Below are 22,809 nucleotides of genomic sequence, written 5' to 3'. Positions count from 1 at the left end.
ATGAAATGCCCAGTGAAAACGTGCACGGCTCCTACTTATTTCTCCCTTGAAATGCTGTTGCCTTTTACCCTTATTTCTGAAACTTGATGAGCTTGTTGACTAACATTTCTAATTATGAAACTATCACAAAAATATTTGGAAGTATAACGCAACAGAATCTTATTTTTTTTCTTCCCTCTAGCCATGAATAAAGAAAACGGATAGTAACCAGTAAAACCTTTATCTAATAAAACAATTTCTTTCACACGATGAAAAAAAGATAGAGTACCAAAAGCACTTCAAGTAATCCATCCTTACAGAAATAACCACTCCAAAGAACAAAAACTACGCTGGAGGGCAACTTCACTTTTGAGATCTAGGTTAGTTACACAGTTATACCACTGCTTGGTATTTCTCAAAGCTGATGGACTGCATGCCAACAGCTACAACTGAGAGCAGAGGAACAGTGATGACTGTGACACACTGTCAGGATCTGTTTGCCACAGCCCTTCACCATTCGGCAGCAAATACCAGAACCTACCTGCAACCTAAGAAGACACAGAGAGTAAAAAATGTTAGCACTCTGAAAGTGTGTTTTGTGCATCAGAAATGTCTGGGAAGAAACCAGAAAGACAAAACCACAGTTGAGTATTTGGAATTCGAAGAACACTTACTGCATTTTCAGGATGGAAGATGTAAGATGCAGGAGAATTATCCACTATAATAACTTTACTCAGCTCACGTCCCAGCCGACTCAGATCCTTCACGTAATTTCCTCGGTGGAAAACACAGGATTCTCTAAATAGCCTTGCCCTGAACACACCCCAGCGATCCAGTAAGTCGGCTACTGGGTCTGCATACTTAAAAATAGAAGTCAGAAAGCCAAAGTTAGCAATCTGCAGATAAGGCTAAATCACAGAACTATGAAGAAGAAACACAAAATTTCAGATAAACTGCCTTTTCCTCATTTTCTTCCCTGTTCCTTCTTAAGTACCTTACATGTCTGCAAACCTGAAGTGATTAACAGATAACACCAAAGTAGAATGCTTATCTTTCTGAAGAAAGCTAACTTGCAGTCTAATGTTTTCTGTGATTTACTGATTAGGTTTTCGTCTTAGGGTCATCTTACAGTTACCCTTTTACACCTAGAAGTTGATGGATCCAGAGATCTCACCTAACATTACCATAAAACCAATGAACACTAACAGAAAATCAATAGGAAGACATTTCCCCAGCTGATTCATTTCCATGTGCCTCTGAGGACAAACTGCAATTACACGCATCTCATCTTGATGCAGCTTTTTTTTTTTTTTTTTCCTCCACGCAGTGGTTATGGAATGACTGGGGCTCAGTAAGAGTTAAAGTTATCGAATTGTGTAATTAGGCCATAAAAAAAATAATCAAAGATGGTATTAGGCAAAATGCTCATGTACAATAGTGGGAAATTCTCAAAAGGACAGTATCTCAAATATGTACTGTTCCATATAGGAGATGATGCTTTAGGTGTGGCACAGCTTAGGATCCAACAACCGACAAAATGTCCAAATAAATCAGAACGTGAAGTGACTGTGTACTTGAAAATGGTAGTCAGAACTTATTTTTACAGGACAGGAGTTACTGTTTTTCTGTATTTTAAACAGAGAAGCAAAATTGATGCTGAGATCAGTCATCTCTTGACTCTGAAAACTGCTAGACAGCTAGCTGCAGTGCAAAACTGTTCCATTATTTAGGATTTTCATGATGTGACCAAACAGAACATGGCCAAGTGTGCAGGGAAGAATCCCCTAATAAGAAGGCACCATGGTGGATCAAACAGGGTCCTGTCCCCTCCCACCAATCTCTATGGTATGCTGGAGTAAAAGCTTACTATGCTGGAGTATTATTTAGAAATAATAAAAACAGCTTTATACACAGGACACCACAAGCACCATACATTGAAATAACTGAATTTTAGGAGTCTACTACTGTAACGTCTACCACAAAACTACCTACGAGGTACTACTGCTACCAGAGGGCACAAAATATTCGTGTTGATGTTTCAGGCTTTCCAAAACGTCTCATTTCCTAACCCCAGATTGCAATTGCACCTTGACAGGACCACAACACGTTCCAATTTTTTCACACACAACAAATTTGAGTCACCAGTTGATCGTGTAGATAAGAGTTAAACATGGTGTATTTTATTTCATGCCCAGCTTTAATATGCTGCTGTACTCGCACGCTATTTGTTCTAATTTCTGCTGATAACCATGGTAACTTGTAAGCCTTTCATATTGGCATTATGAGCAATGCATGGAGGCTACATTATGAGGCGAGCCCATATGTGATAGCGTTACCATGGGAACACTTACCCACACACTAGCAGACAAAGTACACACTGTCAGACAAAGAAGCAGAAAAGAAGGGGAAAAATTAAGATAGTACCAACTGTGGAAATAATTATCCATTAGAAAACCCAAGCAAAAGTCCACTGCCCAGCATTACATGGGTTACTGAGATGAAGAGAGCAACAAACCTTTGCTAGACTGGCTGTGAAGAGTACACATTCAAAGAGCTCTCCCATCCTCTGAAGAAACTCATCCACATGTGGTCGTTTCAATACATAAACCTGGAATGACAATGACTATTTAGGTCAAATGGTGTTGAAGGTAGAAGGAAAACAAAACAAAACAAAACAAAACAAAAAACAAGTAACAACCCACTGCTGTAATCCTAAACACTTGAAAAAAAAAAAGTTAGCATGCAGGCACTTCAAATGAAATGCTGAGAGGAAAAAAAAAGAGTATATATGATAAAAGTAGACATTCAATAATGAGAATTTGAATGCATGGACTGCAAAGACCCATGCTGATTATGCAATTGCAAATACTGTGCATCACCTGGAGTGATGCTTCCTGAAAATCTCATTAAGGCACAGAGAGACGATAGGGCTTCCCAAGAAATGAGGATGCAAACCTCTCAACCAACATGATTTTGGTGCTGGTGCCATCAATCCAAAGAGCTTTACAGAAGAAATAAATCTGAAGAAACTTCTGTGATGATAGGAATTGCACAATAGGGAACTGTTTTTCTTCCTGTGGCTAATTCCTTCATGTTCTGAATTCCAGGCACTAAGCACCATACCACACTCGTGATACATAGCAGTCCCTGGGCTCTGTGCAGAGGTATTCACCAGAAATCTTCACAGCACCACGCAGCACACCTAGCAAATGCAGCTTTCTAGATTCAGTGGAAAAATCTCCATCTCCTACCCTGACCTTGCGGTAGGATGAATGCTTAGGATCTTGCTCCTCCTGAGCTGCTGGGTTTCAGTGGTGTTACGTTGCCTTTTTGCACTGACAACCACCCAGGCAGCCTGGCTGCCTACTGTCAACAACCTGATTAATTAATATTAGAACCTTCTTGCTTGCTTTTCAGAGCAAGCAGGATGATTTGCAGAAAATACTGAGATAAGGTAACTGCTGGTTAGAAAGCTTACAACCAGTCCACAACAAACTGGGAAGCTGAAGAGGGGAGTTTGCATGAAAAATATTTATCTATGTTGTTTGTGGTTAGATTAAAAGTTTGAGAGAAAACACTGGCAGCATTTTATCTTCTCCATTTGGCAAATAACCCCTAATACTGGAAATTTCAAGTGGAATGGTCTGGCATACACCCAAATTCAGGAATTGCAAGCCTGATGCAATTTTAGGAATTCTTTGTTCGATATGCAGGAGAACTAGATGAATTGCAGGTATTTTATGAGATTCATAGTAATAAAAAAGGCAAAAAACATAAGGCACCCAGAGAAAAAGCCCGAAGGAGAACAATATGGAAATGCCAGCTTGAACTTATGTGCAACAATTAAAGCCTCTAGCAAAAGCAGAAGAAGCTGTATAATAGAGATTTGAAATTTAAAACCTAAATCTGAAAGCAAAGTTTTATTAAAAACACGTATGATGGAGCTGTACCTTAATGACTAAAGCAGAAATGTTAATTACTTTTCTACTTTGCTTTAAGTGGCCAATAGCTCATAGCATGAAGACTTGATTTGCTTTCTAAGTCGTTTCTATTAAGTTTAACTAAACTTTAATTCTACCCCCTCAAATTCAAGTAGTACACTCAAACTTTGATGCAGACATGAATTTATAACCTAGACTTTTTTTTTTTTTTTTTTTTTTTAACAAAAAACAACCACAGAAGCACCCAACCTACCAGCTGTGACTTTTTACAAATTAAAAGTTAAAGAGATTTGATAGATGTACTTCAACATTGCTCTTTCCGGATAATTACAGCAAAGGCTCCTGTATTTCACTAGGCTTAAACCAAGTAATTTCCCTCCTATAACAGTGCAATTCATTCTTCACATGAATCTTACTACACAGAACTGCTCTGTAGCATTCCCTTCCCAAATTATTTCTTCAAATTCTCAAAGAAATGGGTAGAAAGCCAGCTGCAGTCACTCTGCGTTTGGGTACTCAGACTTATCTGACTTGCCAGTTATAAGAGGGAAGATAGCAGGAAACGAGTTACTTATTAACTCCACAGTTCGTAATGAAGTTCTTTTAATTTTTTAAGCCGAAACTGTATTCCTACACTTACTTCTGAGAGCACAAAAGGGCACCCCAAAGTCCTAAAAGCATTCTTGGGTACTAAGTGCTGGAATCCAGCATGAATTTCCCTTTTAAAAACTACTGTTTTCAGCCACAGCAAAGTCCCCTTTCGTCCCCACGGCTGTGCTGGGGAAGTATTCCCACTTGGCACATCAGCACGAGCTCCCAGCCAAGGCTACGGACGTCGTGCTTGCGACACAACCCATCTCCTCCCCAAGGCGAGCCTACGCGAAACCAACCCAGCAGCTACGGCCCGAGAGCCGCTCAACCACAGCCCTGTGGAAAGGGGAGAGCTTCTGAAAGCAAATATTTGGAAAATGTGCTCTTTTTGCAACTTGTAGGCCTCCCGTTGCTACGCAGCAGCAACTGGGCCGCGTGAGCTGTAGGCACGCGGCGGTTTTTAGGTTGCGTCGTCGCCGTTCGGCCCTTTTTGGATCTCCTGAGCCGTCACGGAGCAACCCTCAGCCTCCTCTGCTTCATTTTTCCTTGCTGTTTTGCCTGAAATGTTACCTACTGGACCCTGGCCAACAGATTTGCTCCTCATTTAAATGTCCCGATAGCAATAAATGCGGCCTTGTCAGCGGAGGCCTCACCACATTCCCCCTGCCAAAGGCCCCAGCTCCCTCACCCCTCTCTTTTCAAACAGCGCTGTTTTTCCTTCCAGAGCAACATTTCTTAATACCATGGCTGGATATTCCCCTTGAAATCGCTTTGAGAATTCCTCCTTAGATCCTGCAAGCGTCCTCGTATCCCGGGCTACAAAATCCCTTTGGTTTATTTCACATGAAAAGCTTTCTTCAACCAACAGTGCAGCTCTTTTCTCCTCTTCCTCCCCGTTTGGAATTTTTTCCCTTCACTTTGTTAGCGGCTGGACTTGAATCTCAATGCCGCATGGTTATTTGTGGCTTGGCTTTTTCCTCTGCTGCCTGATGTCTTCAGTTTAAGTCTCTAGACTAACTGGCTCCTGGCATTTTTCTGAGATTTATATACTGTCTTCAGGGTATTAAAAACAAAACGCCATTTTTTCTGTACTGCATGCTCACTAATATCTTCCTTATCACAGCAAGAATTAGCAGAATACAGTCATTTTTCACGAACCTCACTGTTAAAATGCTAAGGCACGAATCAGGCGCCAGGCATGTTTTCACAGGATTCTGCATTTACAGCTGCTAATGGCAGAACCCAAGCAATTATCTTGAATTGTTTTCAAGCGTGTGGTGTTTCCACGTACAGTTTTTATACCTCAAAGCAGTCTTAGCCTAAAAAGATGGAGTATTTGTAAACCAAAAGAGAAACCCAGCTTAATTTCAATCAATTAAAGAGGTCAGAAAGAATTGCCTTGCAAAACCGACTTCAGAATAACAAAATTTTCAAGTAACGACAACAAAATCAGCTCATGACATCTCAAGTTTCTGTTATCTCCTATGTCTTGGGGCAGGTTCATCTTCTTCGTGGAGAGGAGAGCACAACACGCGGGGTCTTGAGCCGTGTCTTTCTGGTCCACCCTGCCGTGACTGCCTCCCAGTGCAAGTAACCAAGAATAGGCCAGCAGGAATGGATACAGCCTATCCTGGATTACTTGAACCAGGTGACAGCCCATTACGGAATTTTTGTCCTTTATAGAAAAAAAGTTTGTTATTTGACCAGCATTTTCACCCACCGTTAAAAACAGTTTGTACATTATATTCGAAATAGACTTATTAAACATCTCTTTAGCTTTCTGTAACTAATAATAAGCAATTATTTATTCAATATAAGAAAATGACTTAAAATATAGTTTTACTCTGTTAATAAACAAATGACATTCAGGAGCAAAATTCCAAATAACACCAAATCAAACTCATCCTGGCTGCTCTCCTTATTTTTGGGCACTGAGAGGCACAAAGGCATGGCAAAGGCCATCAACTAATTATGAACTAAAACTAAATTTGAACTAATCTGGGGGCAGCGTTCTCCAGGAGAGAGGACACGTCCTTGCAGAAGTTATATCGGTACCAAACAGGTTGAACATCTTTTCTCCAACCACTGCTTTCATCCTCGATAAACATCCTTTAAAGAGCACCTTCAGTCGCAGCACATTTCCCTGGACTTCCCACAGCTTCTCCCTTGTAATTTGGCAGAACAGGGGACCAGCTCTGATTTCCTTTTATTCAGAGAACCGGAATTAAATTAAAAAACTGGCCAAAGTAGTGTCAGTTTGCATTGAACTGTGCTTTTTTATCTGTGCTGTGATTTCCAACACAAAGTGGGGAATTCATCTCCAGTAACACAAGCTGCCTTGTGGATGGGCACAGCCTCTGCAGGCATCTAAACACCTTTACAGAAGGAAGGAGAGGTGCCACACAAGTTATTTCCTCCCACAATAAAACGGCAAATCCTTTCTAACAGATGGTGCAAATTTGTCTAGAGATAGAAGGATGGGAGAGGGCCAAGGGGTGTTCAGAAAAGCTATTTTTTAATTGAGGAAAGCTGGTTTGCCCAAGCACCCTTTAAGATGATGATCCAACAGTCCTTTTTGTAGAAGAGCAAGAGCCTCTCTCACCTTTGGATTATAAAGGACATAAGGGAGAATAACTCCCCAAATTAAGGGCAGCCTTTTTTCAACACCTCTGCTGCACAACAACAACAAAAATGTAACACCATGAACAAATCTCATTAGATAAGGCAGCCTCAAATATCTTGCGAGTGCACAGCAATACACAGGAGGCAAACACGAGTTCACAAGGTAAAAAGTAGCTTGTATTTTTGGTATAGGAAATCTGAAGAAAACCCAATTTCTTTCCAAATGGGCACTTCTGAAGCATTGCTCTCCATTTGTCTTCCATGGGGTTCTGTGTAAAGCAGGGTTCAAGTATACCAGTACTCTGTGAGACACCATGCTACCGGTCCAGTCAGGGACATGTGCTGCTGATGGTTCAGTTTTGCATTTCACCCATCCGAGGGCATTTCAAATATTTAAGTATTTCTCTAATCTTTGAGTACATAAACTCATTATGAAAACGGACAAGCATTAAATAGACAGATTCTGACAGATAATAAAAGTTGTTGGTATTGGTTTTGTTTATGCTCTAAGTGAATGAAAAGATTACAGGCTTGAAGTGGGAATGAGTTGTTAAAAATTCTACAGCCTGTGTTAATAAACATCAGACTAAGCCAGAATGTCTGCTTTTGCCCTTCAGATTATTACACTTTAAAAAAAAAAAAAAAAAAAAAAAGATGGCAAGATAGCAACACATTACTTTGCCTTTAGAGGTGATTACAAACAGGGGAATCCAAGACTTTGCCTGCTCTGCATATTGTGTAAATTAACTTTACTTCAAGGATCACAAATTCCTTACAATTAACTTCACTCTAACCACCCAGATTTGACTGAGATGTTTTACCTGTTTTAGAGATTTTGAATCTGCAGCACACAGGGATTAAGCAATTTCCTGAAAATTATGCAGAAAGTCTCAAGCAAGGCTCATCTGAGATTGACTTCATTTGACCTGCTCCGTCCTCTGTCCTTGTCATGTTTAGGGTATGCACAAACCCACTCCCCTTGATGTGTTCCTCACTGTACCCCACAGCTGAATATTTAAATTACAAACAGAAAAACTAACCAAAAAGCCCAGTCTTTTGTGGTTTTGTTTTGAAACATAAATGTCTAATATTGACAAGTTAGGCGACTGCAGTCTTAAGTAACTCAAAATTGTTAGGCAATCTGTTTTATTCCCTTTCAAAACCATTCCAGAAAGCTTTAAGAGCAAAAATGTGTGTTACAGCACCAAACACATTTAAAGCCCGAATCAAATGAGGATAAACACTACTGCAACACAAACCTCCCAGATCATCACATACACATTTTAAACATTCAGCTCTGGCGAAGATTATAGGTTAAAGTACCTTAAATATTGATTTTTTGCTACATAAAAGAGGCACAGTACAGAGCAACTATCACTACTGACTGATATTCAGTAATCATTTTAAGACTGACAGTTACATGGATGGTTTTCATAACAGGAAATCAAACAAAATTATGAATTAACTTTATGATCTGTCAATTGTTCCAAGCAAAAATACCGACGTATTTGTCTGAGTAAAAAATAATCCATATAAAAGACAACATTTCAGAAATCAAAGTATTTAAAATCTCCATTGAATCGCATCCAGGGAAGATTTGCAACTTAAACCTACAACACAAGCAACAAAAGCTGTTTCAAGCAATTTGAAACCTTCAGGTATCAGAAAGGCTCAACTTCACAGCAACTGGTGTGACCTGTATCCAGCATGAACTTCAATGTCTAGCTGCAGAGGAAAATTTACCGTACTGTAAATTTATTTCAACCGAATAAAGACACCAAACTAAGGTACACGAAAGGGACTGATTTTCAAATTACGGGCATTTTGCATTCACTGAAAACCATTTCACAGAGTATAAAGTAAAGTTCTTGAGAAACAAGAAATAAAATCCAGTCTTACTGCAATTTTGCCTGGACATTTTTAAAGATACTTAAGTTTATAAGGAGTCCTAATCAGAGGAACCTAAATTACTTACACGAAGGAGACAGAAATTGCCACAAAAAATGAAGAAACGTCCACTCTCCTTTACACACTCACAAAGCATTGGCTATTTGGACTAGTAACAGACATTCAGACCTACTTCTGTCCATTTCCCTGTGGAGGGAATGCAGTATTCAGAGTAATTTCTTCTGGGCCTAGCAATGTATGAAAACCCATCATGAGATCATTTCCCATTTGAAAATGTTTTACAATTAATTGACCAGGAGTTAAGTATTGAAGTCTTGAAAGAGATACTCTAGAGAAGAGGAAAAGTGAAAATGGAAACTCATGAGATTTCTACTCTGGTAAGAACTACATACCTGATCAAACAGGAATGCTTGCCTACATGATACACTCCAGAGCACAGCTTTTGTGTTTTGCAAAAAAACCCAAGTCATTCGGTGTAAAATAGCAAAGGGAGAGAGGTAACACTCTGCGACAGAGAGGACAGTTTTGCTACCAAAGCAATGTTAAATGAACAACAGGGCTTACCTGATGTATGGTTCCATCAATCTCAACAGGAACGATGAAATCAGCATTGCTAATTGGCTAGAAGAGATGACAAGAAAAATCATTCAACTTCAAAAATGAAATCATTCCAGCGAAAATTTCAGAGGCATAACATAAAAGTGCACTTAATTCTGGAGTTCATAAGCATTACTGACTGCACAGACCCACTCCATGTCTGTGTCCTTTGCACACAGAAGACAAAACTTGTAGGCAACTGTCTTCACCAGATACCACGTTCCCATCCTCCCTCATATTTTTCAGCTTCATACAATGCAATAAAGTTCACTGCTCGAGTAATCCTCTCTACTTCTGAGCATGTGTACCAGGATAAATATCTATTTGAGTAACTCTTTCATCAAGTCTGTGTGGATGATCACAAAGAAATTCTGTCATTTGAAATTCCACATATTCTACTCTGGGTCATCAACTAGTAATTAATTTAAAATAAAGGCAGCTGTAAAAGTGGAACCTAAATGATATATTTGAATCAGGAGCTACAGAAAGGAAAGACTTAAGTCATTTAGGTAAATGATTCTCAAGACACGATACCTGAAAAACATGCTATACTAACCCAATTAATCATGCAAAACAGCATTTTAATCCTAAAGGAAGAGCAGGCACACCCTAGCCAAGTCCTAGAAACCATTTTTCTAGCTTGTTGGATGCAACTCATTTCTTAAGACTTAGTGTGAAAAAATAACAGAAAAACAGGCAGAAAAATGTCCTTGTAGACAGTTTGAGTACATAGTCTAATCCTGGCTAGGCAGCGGTGGTAACTGGGGGGCACACAGTTAACATTTGTTAGTTTAAATGGACAAACTTGGGTAGAAACCTTTGGTGTGGCTCATGCATTATGTCTGGGATAAAAATATGATGTAAACACGCCTGGCTGAAGTCTGTACCAACTCCACGACCCACAGCTTGGATACAGCCGAAAACCAAGCACATTTTGATAGGACTGAGTACCACACAGTATGCTTCACAGGTAACAGCCTAAAACGAATGCCAGGAGTACTCTGGCTGGGAATCATGGCACTGCTAAGCTTATGCTGGAGAACACCTTCATGCAGCTCTATCAGACTTTCCCACCTGGTGGTCTGGATCGACAAAAAGATCCATCTGAAGAACCACAGGAGCATGGCACTAAAGAACTGCCATTTAGGGCATTGAAGGGTGCCAAGAAAGCAGAGAAGCAGACAAGCTAAGATGACTGAGAAGCAAACTCACACATTGGTGAGCCTTAACAGATGCTCAAAGAAAAATGGAAGGAAAGGGAATCCTGCAGCATTAAGCTGCAAACAGCCCTTTGATGCCCTTTCAAAAGGAGATTTTAATTCCACTGTCAAACAACTTTCCTGTGAGGTCAGCAAAATAACTGGAATAACTTACACCAAGAGCAAGACCCGCCCTCAGTAAGCAGTACCGTGGAAGCCGGTCTGCCCTGAATATGGTCCTGCCAATAAACAACTATCAGCAACCAAACCTCCAGTGCTGGACAACTCAATCCTTCTGATACCTGCTGCACAAGCAAGGGCTAAAGAGTTCCGCAAATACCTGTAGATACAATCTAGACTGTTCTTTAGCTTCCACCAAGCAAATATCAAGATAGACCCACCTTTCTGCCTCTGAAAAATAGAAGAGAAGCTCCAACTGTTACCTGCACGGAGTCTCTCAGCCAGAAAAGACACTATATTCCTCTGCAGTACCTCTAACAGCAAGAGAACAGGTACATAAAAATGTTCTGAAGCTTCACCTTAAAAGAAACCCAAATGAACTTCCAATAAGACCCAGCCACCAAAGTTTTCAAGTGGTTGCCAGCTCTGTGCATACTTTGAAGAGACTTGCAGGCACTTGCATAATTTCTATATGCATGACTCCCTGAAGCAAGATAAATCCCTGTACTGGCAGAGAACGAGTAGGTCACTGCAAGCTGCAAAGGTTTTGAAGCCCACCGATAAAAACAAGGCTGGAACTGACCCTCCTTACCAAAGGGACCAGCAGCTACCAACCAGGTGTCAGAGAAAAGCGTATCTTGTTTAGACAACTCAGTTTTTAACAACAAACAGGCCTCACCCTCAAGACTTTGTAACGCTAACCAAAGTACTCTTAGCAACGTATTTGCTTCCCCCACTTATATTTGAGGTACTACATAGCTGTGTTGTTGGCACAAGTGACAAGGAACTGAGCGTGGACTGGGGTTCTGTGCCTCACCATGATGGGAAGGCAGCAAAGCCTGCAACAGTTTGCTGGCTAAGGGCTTCTGGGGTGGCCCACATGAAGCACGTACACGTCCCAAGTGGGAACTGCACAGACAGACCGCGAAAGAAGACAATGCATTTTCATTTAAAACTCTTTGCTTCAGTTAAAACTGTCTTCGTTTAACGAGAAGCTTCAGAGTTTTAAACATGTTCTACAGAAACGTTTCACAGCCAGTTTTGAATACAACTACATTCCAGACTTGCATGTGGTTTAATTCATTTTATGCAAGACAATGTTTACATCTTCTTGATTTAGTAATTTATGATTTTTGCTTCTATTATTGTTTTATGATGGGAATAGATAACTGTAATGTCTATCTATTCCTTTTTTACTCCTGCCAAAGCACCCCAAACTTTATTCCTTTAATATGCATTTAACATAAAAGACTAATATCTCTTAAAGCTTCAAATATGCAGGGGCATACAAAGATGAGAATTACCCTCCTTCAGATGTTGCTGCTTTCATAAAGGAGTACTTTAAATACCCTGCATCTCTGGTTGTGTTAAAAAAAACACAAAAAAACAATTATCTGCATTTGAAATACGAAGCCTATTTCATAACAGAATTATGAATTCTAAAACATGTGTTTTAAATAAAGCCTTTTGTATTGAAAATCACAAATTTATGTATGCTCTTACAGCTTTTAAGTAGGGACCTGCCTGGGTAAAGCAGACACGTTTTAGTGAAAAACATCTACAAGAAACTGCACAATTATTCAGGCAGAGCAGCGTGCATATAGGTGTCAAAAGCCCTGGTCTTCTGGAAATCCATCAGATTTTTGATGACCACAGTGGCCTCATTTCGGTATCCTTATGAAACAAAATCCAAACAGCACCACAGAAGCACACTGGACAGAGTGCCAGACACTGAACAACTTCCAGCTGTTTTCTACAACATTTACGTTTCTCTTAAATACCCCCATCACGGTGCTTCACGTTAAGATAACGTGACGATGGCCCTAAGACTCTAACGCTACAGAAATTCTAATGTTTGCCTAATGTTATTTACCTCACAGAAAAAAAGCAGTTTTCTTTTCCCACAGAAAACACTGAACAGTGTTCAAGCAGAATAACCTTTTGAGTTTTTTCTTAAATATGTATTTAACATCTTCTAAATACCCATTAAATATCAAAACACGAATAAATGGGATGATTAAATTTGAAAACGAGCCCACTGAGCAAGCACTCTGCAATAAAGGCAAACCTCAGTCCTACAAGAAAGGATTTACAATATGTCAACCATTAAACATGTATTTCTTTAAAATGGTTAAAAAATTATTAACCACCTAAATGGTGGTTAATAAGCTCGTTTTCTTTCAAGAGCCAGAAAATCACAGCAGTTATCCACAGCATACAGAAAGCAGATTCCTAGTTTTACATTTCAGATAAAAATAATGAAGTATTAGACTTAGTATTATGTAAATTTAGACTTTTACATTGAGCTTTCCCTTCCTATTTTTGACTCTCACTTAATTAGGAAGGCATGGTCCCTCCCTTCCCTATCCAGATGTGATGATAATCTCCCTGCAAAATTTTGAAGTACGACTTCAGTCTGGGTACAGCAGACAGGGAGCTGGCACTGATGCTGAGAGGCCCCTGTACACCACCACAAATTGGCATATGCCATTAGGCACAAAAAAGAAAGAGAAAAATTTGAGTTTCAGTTGGAGGCACAGCAATATTTGTTCTAGTATCTCCATATAAGGTCTTCTTTAAGTCAACAAAGGCAGAGCGTTGCCAAATTTTAACCACAACATGAATTACGGTTTGCATATTTAAATGCTGGCAACTAAATACTGCAGGATTAAAATGCTGAATTTTTGCTAGCAGTGAAAAATGGAGTGCAACCAGAACTACAAGACTGACTTTATGCTGACTCTAGCTTGCTGCTAGTAAGGAAAAATACTATTGATTCTTAAAAATTCTCCAGTATCAAAGTATAGACCTATTCCTTTTATAATGTCTGACATTTAATAATCAGAAATACTACCAGTACTCTGAGCCAATTTAGGTTATTATTTGGGTAGTACTGAATTCTCTGATTCTAACTTTAGAACTACTTAAACAATAGAAAAATACCACTACTTCCACCCCATGCTGAATTGTGAAGGGTTATGCAAGTTGCTTCACAAGCTGACTGAGTCATCAGCAACAGCTAAATGCTATTTGCTTTCCTGCTGTGAAAGCTGAATACTTAAACCCAGTTACTATGACCAGAACAGCAGCCTGCCATTTGCCTACCCCACGATCCACGATGCAATCTTCTTCAGTAATGGAGCACAGCAGTCACTGGTGCCCACAACCTACTGGTTTAAGCTCTATCTACCCAGCATAGAGCTGAATTTCTACACCTTCCATGCTCCGTGACTAACTATTGCATCGTTTAAACATCAAAAATGAAAATGTATTGTCAGAGCAACAAGTTCTGTACCTGTTTGATGCTGTTCCTTGTTGGGATAGTTACGGTCTAAAGCTACAAAGCTAGTGACCATTCAGAGCTTTGCTTCAGTCTCAGGATCAAAAAATAGCAGTGTCTGTGGTACCCCCCTTAAAACTAGGTTAGGATGAATAATTGTAAAAGGAACAATGAGAACTACCAGGCGTCCTGGGAGAGCCTGCAAGACCAGTTCATGTGCTAAGAGGCTTAACAGCTCCTACAGAACTTCCCTGGCAGAGGCAAGGTGCAAGAGATCGCTTTCGAATGTACTCACCTTAAATGAACTGTGCACTAAAGTTTCATCTAAATCAATGACCACACACTTCTTCCCATAGTCTGATGCTGTCAGTTCTGGCAGGAGGTATTTAGCTGGTGGCTAAAAAAAAAAGAGGGAGACAACAAAAAAAATGTAAAACCTCTATTGAAGGGGCACTGTTCTGCCAACATTACTCTTCCAGTAGTCACTCACTGGGAACTGAAATACATGATTCAAAGTTGTACGTATTTCTGGGCTCGCTGCAAGGACACATATGGAAATCAACGGCTCATGCAATGCAGATACCGATTTTTTCTGTTTTCTAAAACATTTAGAATGTTTTCCAAAGCACTCGAGATGAAAATGGTAAAACACCATCACTAATTGAAAACAACAGTGAAAAACTGGACATTTGATACAACGACATCTCCCAGTGGCCCTCTTTCCAATGCCTCAGTTTTAGTTGCTGTTGTTATCATCCTGCTGCATCAGTGCTATTTCTGGCCACGTCACATCGATGGACATTTTACACAAATTCTGATAGCCATGAAAAACACTGAAGTAGAGAAGCCATCCCGAAGGAAGACAGCACCACTGATTTTACCTTCCAGAACACATCTCCACTCTAATTTTTACCACTTACGAGGGTGCTGACCAAGACCTTGGATAGCATTCAGAATCAAGGTATTAAGCCTGTAGTAACAAAAGCTCTCTTAAACCCAGGCTCTTCTGCAGTATGCTGCCCTTATAAAAAATGGTACAAATTACATAAAGGAAGAATTGACTTTTTTTTTCCCCCCTGAAATCAGTGCAGTCACATAGTCTTCTATCGTTCAACCCCCAATTGAACATCCCAATCTGCAGCTGACTTGCATTATTTTAGGATTCTGCACTGATTAGCTCATGAAAGAACAGACATTGAGAGAGCCCTTCCATTTGGAGCTGAACCACTGCTGGCTTAAAGAGGTCTTTTTTGATGAAGGAAAAGGACTGGTTTTATAGAAAAGCATCAATAGGGAGAAGCTCGAGACCAAGAGGAAATTAAATCAATTAAGAATATAAAAAAAATGGGACACAGAACTCTAACTTCATTCTCTTGCCATCTCTCTATCTGTTCTATTCAGATGATGTTGCTCTGGTAAGGATGCATCCACCCTGTCCTTTGTTCCTTCTGGATACAATAGCCTTTTGTCGAGGTGCTTTCGGAGACCTGAGGTCACCACTTGGCAGAAAGCAGTGTGACAACAGATGAGTAAGATACCCACTGAGCGCATCGCAGCAGCAAGCACATATTCTCCCTTAATCACTGATTTATTTTGGATGTGGTCTCAAATTGATAGATACTGGCCAGCAATGCCTAGCAAGGTCTTGTTTAAATGAAGTAGCTAACGAATGAGACTCTGGACTGAGACAGAGGAGTCCTTAGCTAAATAAAGCGTAAGTTACTGGGCAATTTAGCGAGGGGCTCACTGAAACTGATTTAGCTCCTTAAAATTAACATCACTTTCTGAAGCTAAGAAAACAGAGGCTGCCTTGCTTACAAGAGCCACTTGTCTTAATACATTTCCTCTGAGCACACATCTAACAGTGACCTTTAAGAAAAAACTGCTGCTGCTTAATGCCTGTAAAGTGTGCATCCATCACAGTGATCTAATGGGACCAAAATTTACACAACACCCTTTCTAGGATATAGAGTCCCACGTATACATTACTTCCACAACTGCTTGAGCTCCAGCTTGGCCTGCTTGCTCGGCAGCATGCTAGCACAGTAGACCAGGACCAGTTCTAAAGAATTCAGGTTTTTCACTCCTACATCAAAACCTTGAAGGCATTCCACCTACATTTTTCATCGTAAGAAGCATCCAGGCTCACAATCTAAATAGACTAAAAGCTTATCAGAAGAAAATTACATCCACTTAAAGACAATCTTCTTCAGAATCCATGCTTTGATACATGTTTCTTGACTGTCTTTGAAGTGAAAGAGGCAGGGACATTCCCCAAAAACCTTTTTTTTGTTAAAAAATAAAATAAAATAAAATAAAATAAAAATTGCTCGATTCATTTCTGTACTTTTAGGACTGCTACTCTTTAGTGTGAATTTTTGAGTGAAGTTTATCTGCATTATATATATATATGGAGAATATATGGAAATTGATTTTCTTTCATGTAAAAATAGGTATATGGAAAAATGTGAGCACTGTCAGGTCACAGTTATCCTTGTTCTGTATCTGGAATCTAATACAGTTGCCATCAGAGAAAGGATGAAAAAACACCAGGGGCTACAAATACTTTGGTGAGAGGCCCTGACCTCCTTGCCTGCATGGAGTCCCCTCTTCCTCAGCCATTTCAAGGGCAAAAGCCAGGAGAGGACCAAGCTTACCTGAGGTAGCTGCACAGGCATGCTGGTTATTGTCAGATTTTCTCCCTTTTTTCACTATTACCTTAGGGGACAACGTGCAAATATTGACCTAACTCCACCTGAGAGGCCTACTCCTTCAGGTTTGTCCTGGGTAAGGTCTCCCACCAGAGCAGGTTGCTTTGAATTCTGCCTCATCCCGTTTTCAAAGACACGTGCCCAACTGCTTGTGCATTTGAAGACAGAAGACATACACTTTCCATTTCAAATCCTGCATCTCTTCTGCCTTCACCTTTAAAGACTGATTTTCAACATGATGATCTACCTGGAAAATGTTCTGAAGCTGCAGGGCCCACAAGTTGCAAGACCACAAAACGTCTGGTGACTCTGGAGCAAAGATGTAATTTTTAAGGCTTACAGGCCTTGTATGTAGAATATCAATCCATTTGTTTGCCATTCAAACCTTTTGCTCTAAAAAAATTTCCACATCTTCCAGAGTAAAAAAGCTTTTATGCAGAAAATGGCATTACTCAGTCCCCTCACTGATGGAGACACATCTGAGGAAAGTTGTAATTTCCAGATTGTCATTGTAGCTAATGGTGAAGAGATACTACAGACTGCCACAGAATTCAGTAGAAAAATACTCTGTGGTATCTCAGTACTCTAAGTCCTAGCTTGGTCTTCAATCCCAACAAAAACTGAATTGTATACAAGTTAAAGCTTTTAAACTTGTCAGTGTTTGGGACCAGGTCTCACGGCTGATCAGCTTAACCGACCTTGCAGTGAAATGACTGCTGCACTGTTTTAGTCCCATGTAAATCATGTATTATTGGCTAAAGGCAAAGAAAAAAATGGAGGGGAGCAGGAAAACAGGACTTCTGGCTGAGATTGAAGGAGTTGGTGAACAGAAACCTCTCAAAAATTTACTCTACAAAGCAATCATAACCTTTCTTCTCTGCAGGCCCACATTTCCCATAAAAACAAATACCAGAATTTAGAAGCCCTTTCTCTTTGTACTGAAAATGTTGTCTAGTGTACGTGCAGAACATTAATTTGCTGTTTAGGTTCCCTTCAGTTCTCTTTTGTTGTACTCTGCAGCTAACAGCTTCTCCCAGCAGGTAGGCACAGAACACTAATCGAGGGTAAGAGCTCCCCATTAAATCCTCAGTGCCTGGAGAAGCCAGCTACTGTTGTGAAGCAAGCAGTTCACAAACTTCTAGAAAAAGCTAAAAAAAAAAAAAAAAAAAAAAATTATCAAAATGTAGTTAAGGAAAAGTGAAAATGAGATATCCCAATGCTAAGAATTAACTTTTGCAGGGATTCTGGAGACTGTTTTCAGTGCTGTTCCTTCATACTGCACTTTTAAATAAAGGAAAAAAAATAAAAGGATACTTCCATCTTTTTTTTAAGCAAATACTCCTCTATTGCTTTGTGTTTCCATCTACATTTTCATTCAGAAGAAATGAAAAGAATGAAATCTTCATTCAAAAGAATGAAAATGTGTGAAGTTGCTATGGGTTTACTTTGATATCTCTACTGTACTCTTTTCCAAACAAAGCAGAGAAAAGCCCAGGAAAGCACAGGCATCCTGAGCTACAGCCAACACATTTTGAAGTTGAGTCTTCCACAAAACCCCTCGAATTACTATTCTGCTCATGTGTCAGCTGGTATTTTTTCCTAGTTTTGTGTTTATTTCACCCTTAAAAATAAACAATTTTGCAGTATTATAAAAAAAATAAAAATCAGTTACACTGCTGTTTAATTTATGCCTTATCTGGAAACAGTTTCATAATAAACAGAATAAAGTTCACCTTTAAAAAAAAAAAAAAACACACCGAAGTTGCACAGTTTCTGTTTTCTGAAGAACTGGAATGTTTCCTGATTAGCTCTTATCTCTATCAATAACCAAGTGAAAATTCATACCTAAGTTTTATGTTTTTCACATAAAGTTTTATAACTTATATAAAGTTTTTTGTTTTTAAATTAAGTGCAACTAATACAGCAAATGCTGGATTCAATTTTTGGATTCAAAGATATACTTCACCTATCAGAACTTCTTTGTTTTGTGGCCAAACAGGTGACCCCAGCAGACTGCCAGACTTTACACGCACATGATAAAACTCTAGAAAACCTCTTATTTTGACTGGAGGCTTCAACTTGCAAGTTTAATGAGTAGAGAGCAGGCAGGGCTCTTTTCAGAGTCACCAAGGAATTCTCTAAACACTTGAAGTGATTACATTTGCGATGAACCCTATAAAAAGTAAACGTCCAATTTAATTGCGACCAACCTCACTGTCTGTTTAAAGGATTTTCTCCTGGTATGCATAATGCATACAGCTCAGCCTATTTCTTACCCACGTCCCTGTGGAGCAGAGCAGCAGGAACTTCTACCTGCCTGGGTCTTGACCACAGATTTCAGAGCATCTCAGAGTCAACCTCTGGGCTTTGGTGCTTAGGACAAGCAAGGTCTTGTAAAACCAGCACGAAGGACTGATTTTGGACTTTTTTTTTTCCAAATACAACGCTGGCTTTGCCTCTCCTTTCCTTCCACTTGCTCCATATACAGCATGCTTCGGCCTTGACTTAGAAGCCAAAGCAGTGCTGCTTGCTGGACCAGCTTTGAGAGCAAGAAGCTCCCCAGTGCCAGTCCCTTGACATCCCCTGAGTGTCCTGCTGGGGAGAAGACATCAGATGGCCCAGGAGGAGATGAACAAGTGCATTTAGGCACCTGTCCCCTGAGAGCTGCCTGCTACGACTGCTAGAGTAAGTTAATTTTACTACCTTCAGGTGCTGGGAATACAGTTCAGCAAAATTACATCTGAACCACAATAAAGAACAGAAAAAAAATAAACCAGAACCCCTTCTCAAATCCTTCATTTTCCTACCACCACCCAAGCCAAGCAGAGCACTGCTCTAACATCACGAAGATGGTGTTCTAGCAAAGCTTCTGGTTTTGTGTCTGTATCTGACAAAGCTGCGCTCATTTGTAATTTCAAAACTGTCTTGGGAATGAACTCTTACACTCAACTCTTGGGTGACGTTTTACTCTAGCTCAGAGCCAGACCGTGTTTTACGTTGACTGCCAGTACAGGAGCTACTGCGATCAGATTCTGGTGGCTATGTACAAGGAGGAGTACTTTAGAAATCAATGTTTTAGTTTGGGCATCTAGAACTTAGAATTGGGCATCTAGAATTTAGAATTGGCATCTTCCTAGACCCGAAGCTTTTTATTTTAAGACTTGCAGAGATGCAAATTATGTATGTGTACATGGGTATGTATACAACACGCACACAAATGTAGGCATTAGCCATATAAGAAAGAATATCACGTTATTATTAATAAGGAACAAAGAGTAATTCCTAATAGTTCTTATAATGGGTGAAGGAGGGAAGGGATCTGCAGTTTTCACCACCTCCTGACACCTCAGCCCTGCAGCACTAATGGGATTCTTCCAAGAGCCCTTGTACTACTGGGCTACATGAGAAGCAAGGAAAAGAGGGGAAAATAGTATCTTGGAAATACTAAGGTCTTTAGGGCTACCAAGTATCTCCAGAAAGAGGGTTGTACCAATAACCCCACACACAAGCAGTGGTGTGCTACTTCCTGGAAAACTCTGCAATAATAAAGTATTAAAAAAAAAAAAAAAAAGGCAAAGGAGCTCAAAAAAGTACTTCCAGCTTTTAAAAGGCCTAAGTCTTTCTCCACATAAAAACAAGTAGAAAAGGAGCAGCTTTTTGGCCAAAAATGGCTATCCCACATTAAATTAAAGGGTTCAGTTTGAAAAACTTGTTCTTTTATTTAGGTTTGAAAAATAATTCAAATGCCAAACAGCATTCCATGTTTAATCCAGGAAAGATAAGTAGGAATACGAGGGCCATAAAACAACAGCTGATAATGAGAGCATCATTTCCAGCAAGCAAAGTAATACAGATATGGTTGGCGTACTCTGTTTTCCTAAAATGGCTTGTTTCAACACAAATTATGGAGCTTCTACCTCCTCTTTTCCAACAGGAGTATTTGGAAAAATAAGAGGAAGAGTTTTTTTGTAGATGTGTACCACTTGGTAACAATGAGTCACCTTTTGTCACTATTAAAATAAACAGCTTCAATTGTTAAACTACTACTACATTTATTTTCAAAATGCTAAAAATCAGAAACAAATTTAACTGAGATGCAAGATGAAAACCGTATAAAACCCAAACTCTTCTTTTAGTCCGTGTACAACATGTGCAGTTCAATTCATCTCTGAGTATACACCGCAGACAACACAAAATCCTTTTGTTAACATGCAACACAAAACAGACTTGTTAGACTGCAACATAAGATGACTCAAAGCAAAAGTTATGAAAATTATTAAAAGAAAAAGGGATAAAAATACATACACTTGGTATAGGCATGACCTGCATCTGGTCACCCTGGGGAAAAAGAAAAAAAATCACTGTAAGGGTAATGGCTTTTAAAGGGTAGAACAAAGGTCTGAAGCAGTAAATGTAGCACTCAAACATTTTAAACCAAAAGTTCAAAGTATTCAAGAAACCAGGGTAAAAAAAATAAAATAAAAACAGGATCTTGTATTTTAGTTGCTAAAATGGTTGGTTAGTATATCGCTATTCATGATTTTTAGGAGACTGGACTGGTAAAACCCATGCTATGATTAAAAGAGATGATAATAAGAAAGTACCTGTATTTACTGTAACTTTTCCAGCTTTAAGGTCTACTAATGGGTATATCTGTCCCGTTTCACAGCAGCAGCAGCAGCAAGAGGCTCAGCCAGACTTCAGGAGCAGGGCAGAAGCCCACTTCTTGAAGTTAACCTCACTTGAGATGACGGCCTCAGAAAAAAACATCATTTTCAATTAAACAACAGCAAAAAGGCCAAGATGGACGGATGGATGATGACAAAACCTAGGAATCCCGCTTTCTTCAGCCAGAAAGAGGCAGCACTACCAATGCTCTTCTCATAACCTTATTTTCTTCCAGTGTGCTTGGAAGCACTGGGAAAAAAAGCAAGATGACAGTCGGGACCTTGGCCAACTTGACGCTTTCTTCTCATCCAGGGACCTGACATACTAAGGCAAAAGACACTTCCTTTTACAGCCTCCAAATGCAGAAATGTTGATCGCGGGGTCACTGACTTAATATGCAAGAGATGTGGGAAGCAGGAATTGCATTTGCTCATCATGTACCGCTCTCAAAGAGATTTGTTTTCTGGTGGGCACTGCACATAAAAAAAAGAAGCTGACCAATTGTTGCTTAGGTAGAAATGATTTTTTTCTTTCTTTCTAATTACTTGGAAAGCAATGGTACTGACTACTGGAAGACTATTTGTTGAAAGGACTGCTTTCCACACTGAACATCCTCTTCTGGCTGAAAAGGTCTTGTGCTCGCTCGTGTTGGAACCTCACAGTGTTGACAAATAAAAAGATGAATGACAAATGAAAATAACTCCATGCTATTTTTACGTACCTTTTCTTGCTAAAATAGCAGATTTTTATTGACCTTTGACCAAATCCCAGAGAAGCTGCTGAAGCAGCTGAAGAACAGATACCAGATGAACTATCAAAATGTTTCCTTTAGTAAAAAGTACCTGACTTAAAAAAAATAAATAAAAGAGCAAACAATAAGCTTGGTTAATTCAAATTATCCTCAAGAAAATAGCAAAAGAAAAAAAATAATTCAGCATATTAATGTCCACAGAGTAGGACGTCATCTGAAGTTCATGTGCCGTTTGAGAAAGGAGTGAATGTGAATAGGTGCCAGTTGGATCAGCTGGCCTGGGATCAGACCGTTATCAAGGATATGGTTATGGAGACACAGCACTGATCACGAACCTGTGGGTTGTTTTGTTGTTGGCTTTTTTTTTTTCTTCACTCACTGT

The 22,809-nt window shown here is 39.6% G+C and overlaps 1 protein-coding gene across 2 annotated transcripts in view; it reads right to left on the bottom strand.

Annotated features, from left to right (window-relative positions):
* CTDSPL (CTD small phosphatase like) overlaps positions 1–22,809 on the bottom strand; it is a 77,785-nt gene that overhangs the window by 5,719 nt on the left and 49,257 nt on the right. The window contains exons 3-7 of one of the 2 annotated variants that reach the window (XM_084507692.1): positions 21,314–21,346; positions 14,593–14,694; positions 9,606–9,662; positions 2,495–2,587; positions 654–839 (exon numbers count right to left, since the gene is read on the bottom strand). In XM_084507692.1, the coding sequence (XP_084363818.1) occupies positions 654–839; positions 2,495–2,587; positions 9,606–9,662; positions 14,593–14,694; positions 21,314–21,346 (471 nt within the window). The remainder of the gene's footprint in view (positions 1–653; positions 840–2,494; positions 2,588–9,605; positions 9,663–14,592; positions 14,695–21,313; positions 21,347–22,809) is intronic. The other variant, XM_084507693.1, reaches the window with a different exon arrangement.

This window comes from Aythya ferina, assembly GCF_964211825.1.
Source record: "Aythya ferina genome assembly, chromosome: 2".
NCBI classification, from domain to species: domain Eukaryota; kingdom Metazoa; phylum Chordata; class Aves; order Anseriformes; family Anatidae; genus Aythya; species Aythya ferina.
The sequence above is the reverse complement of the archived record's forward strand: the minus strand, read 5'-3'. Positions and strand labels throughout refer to the sequence as shown.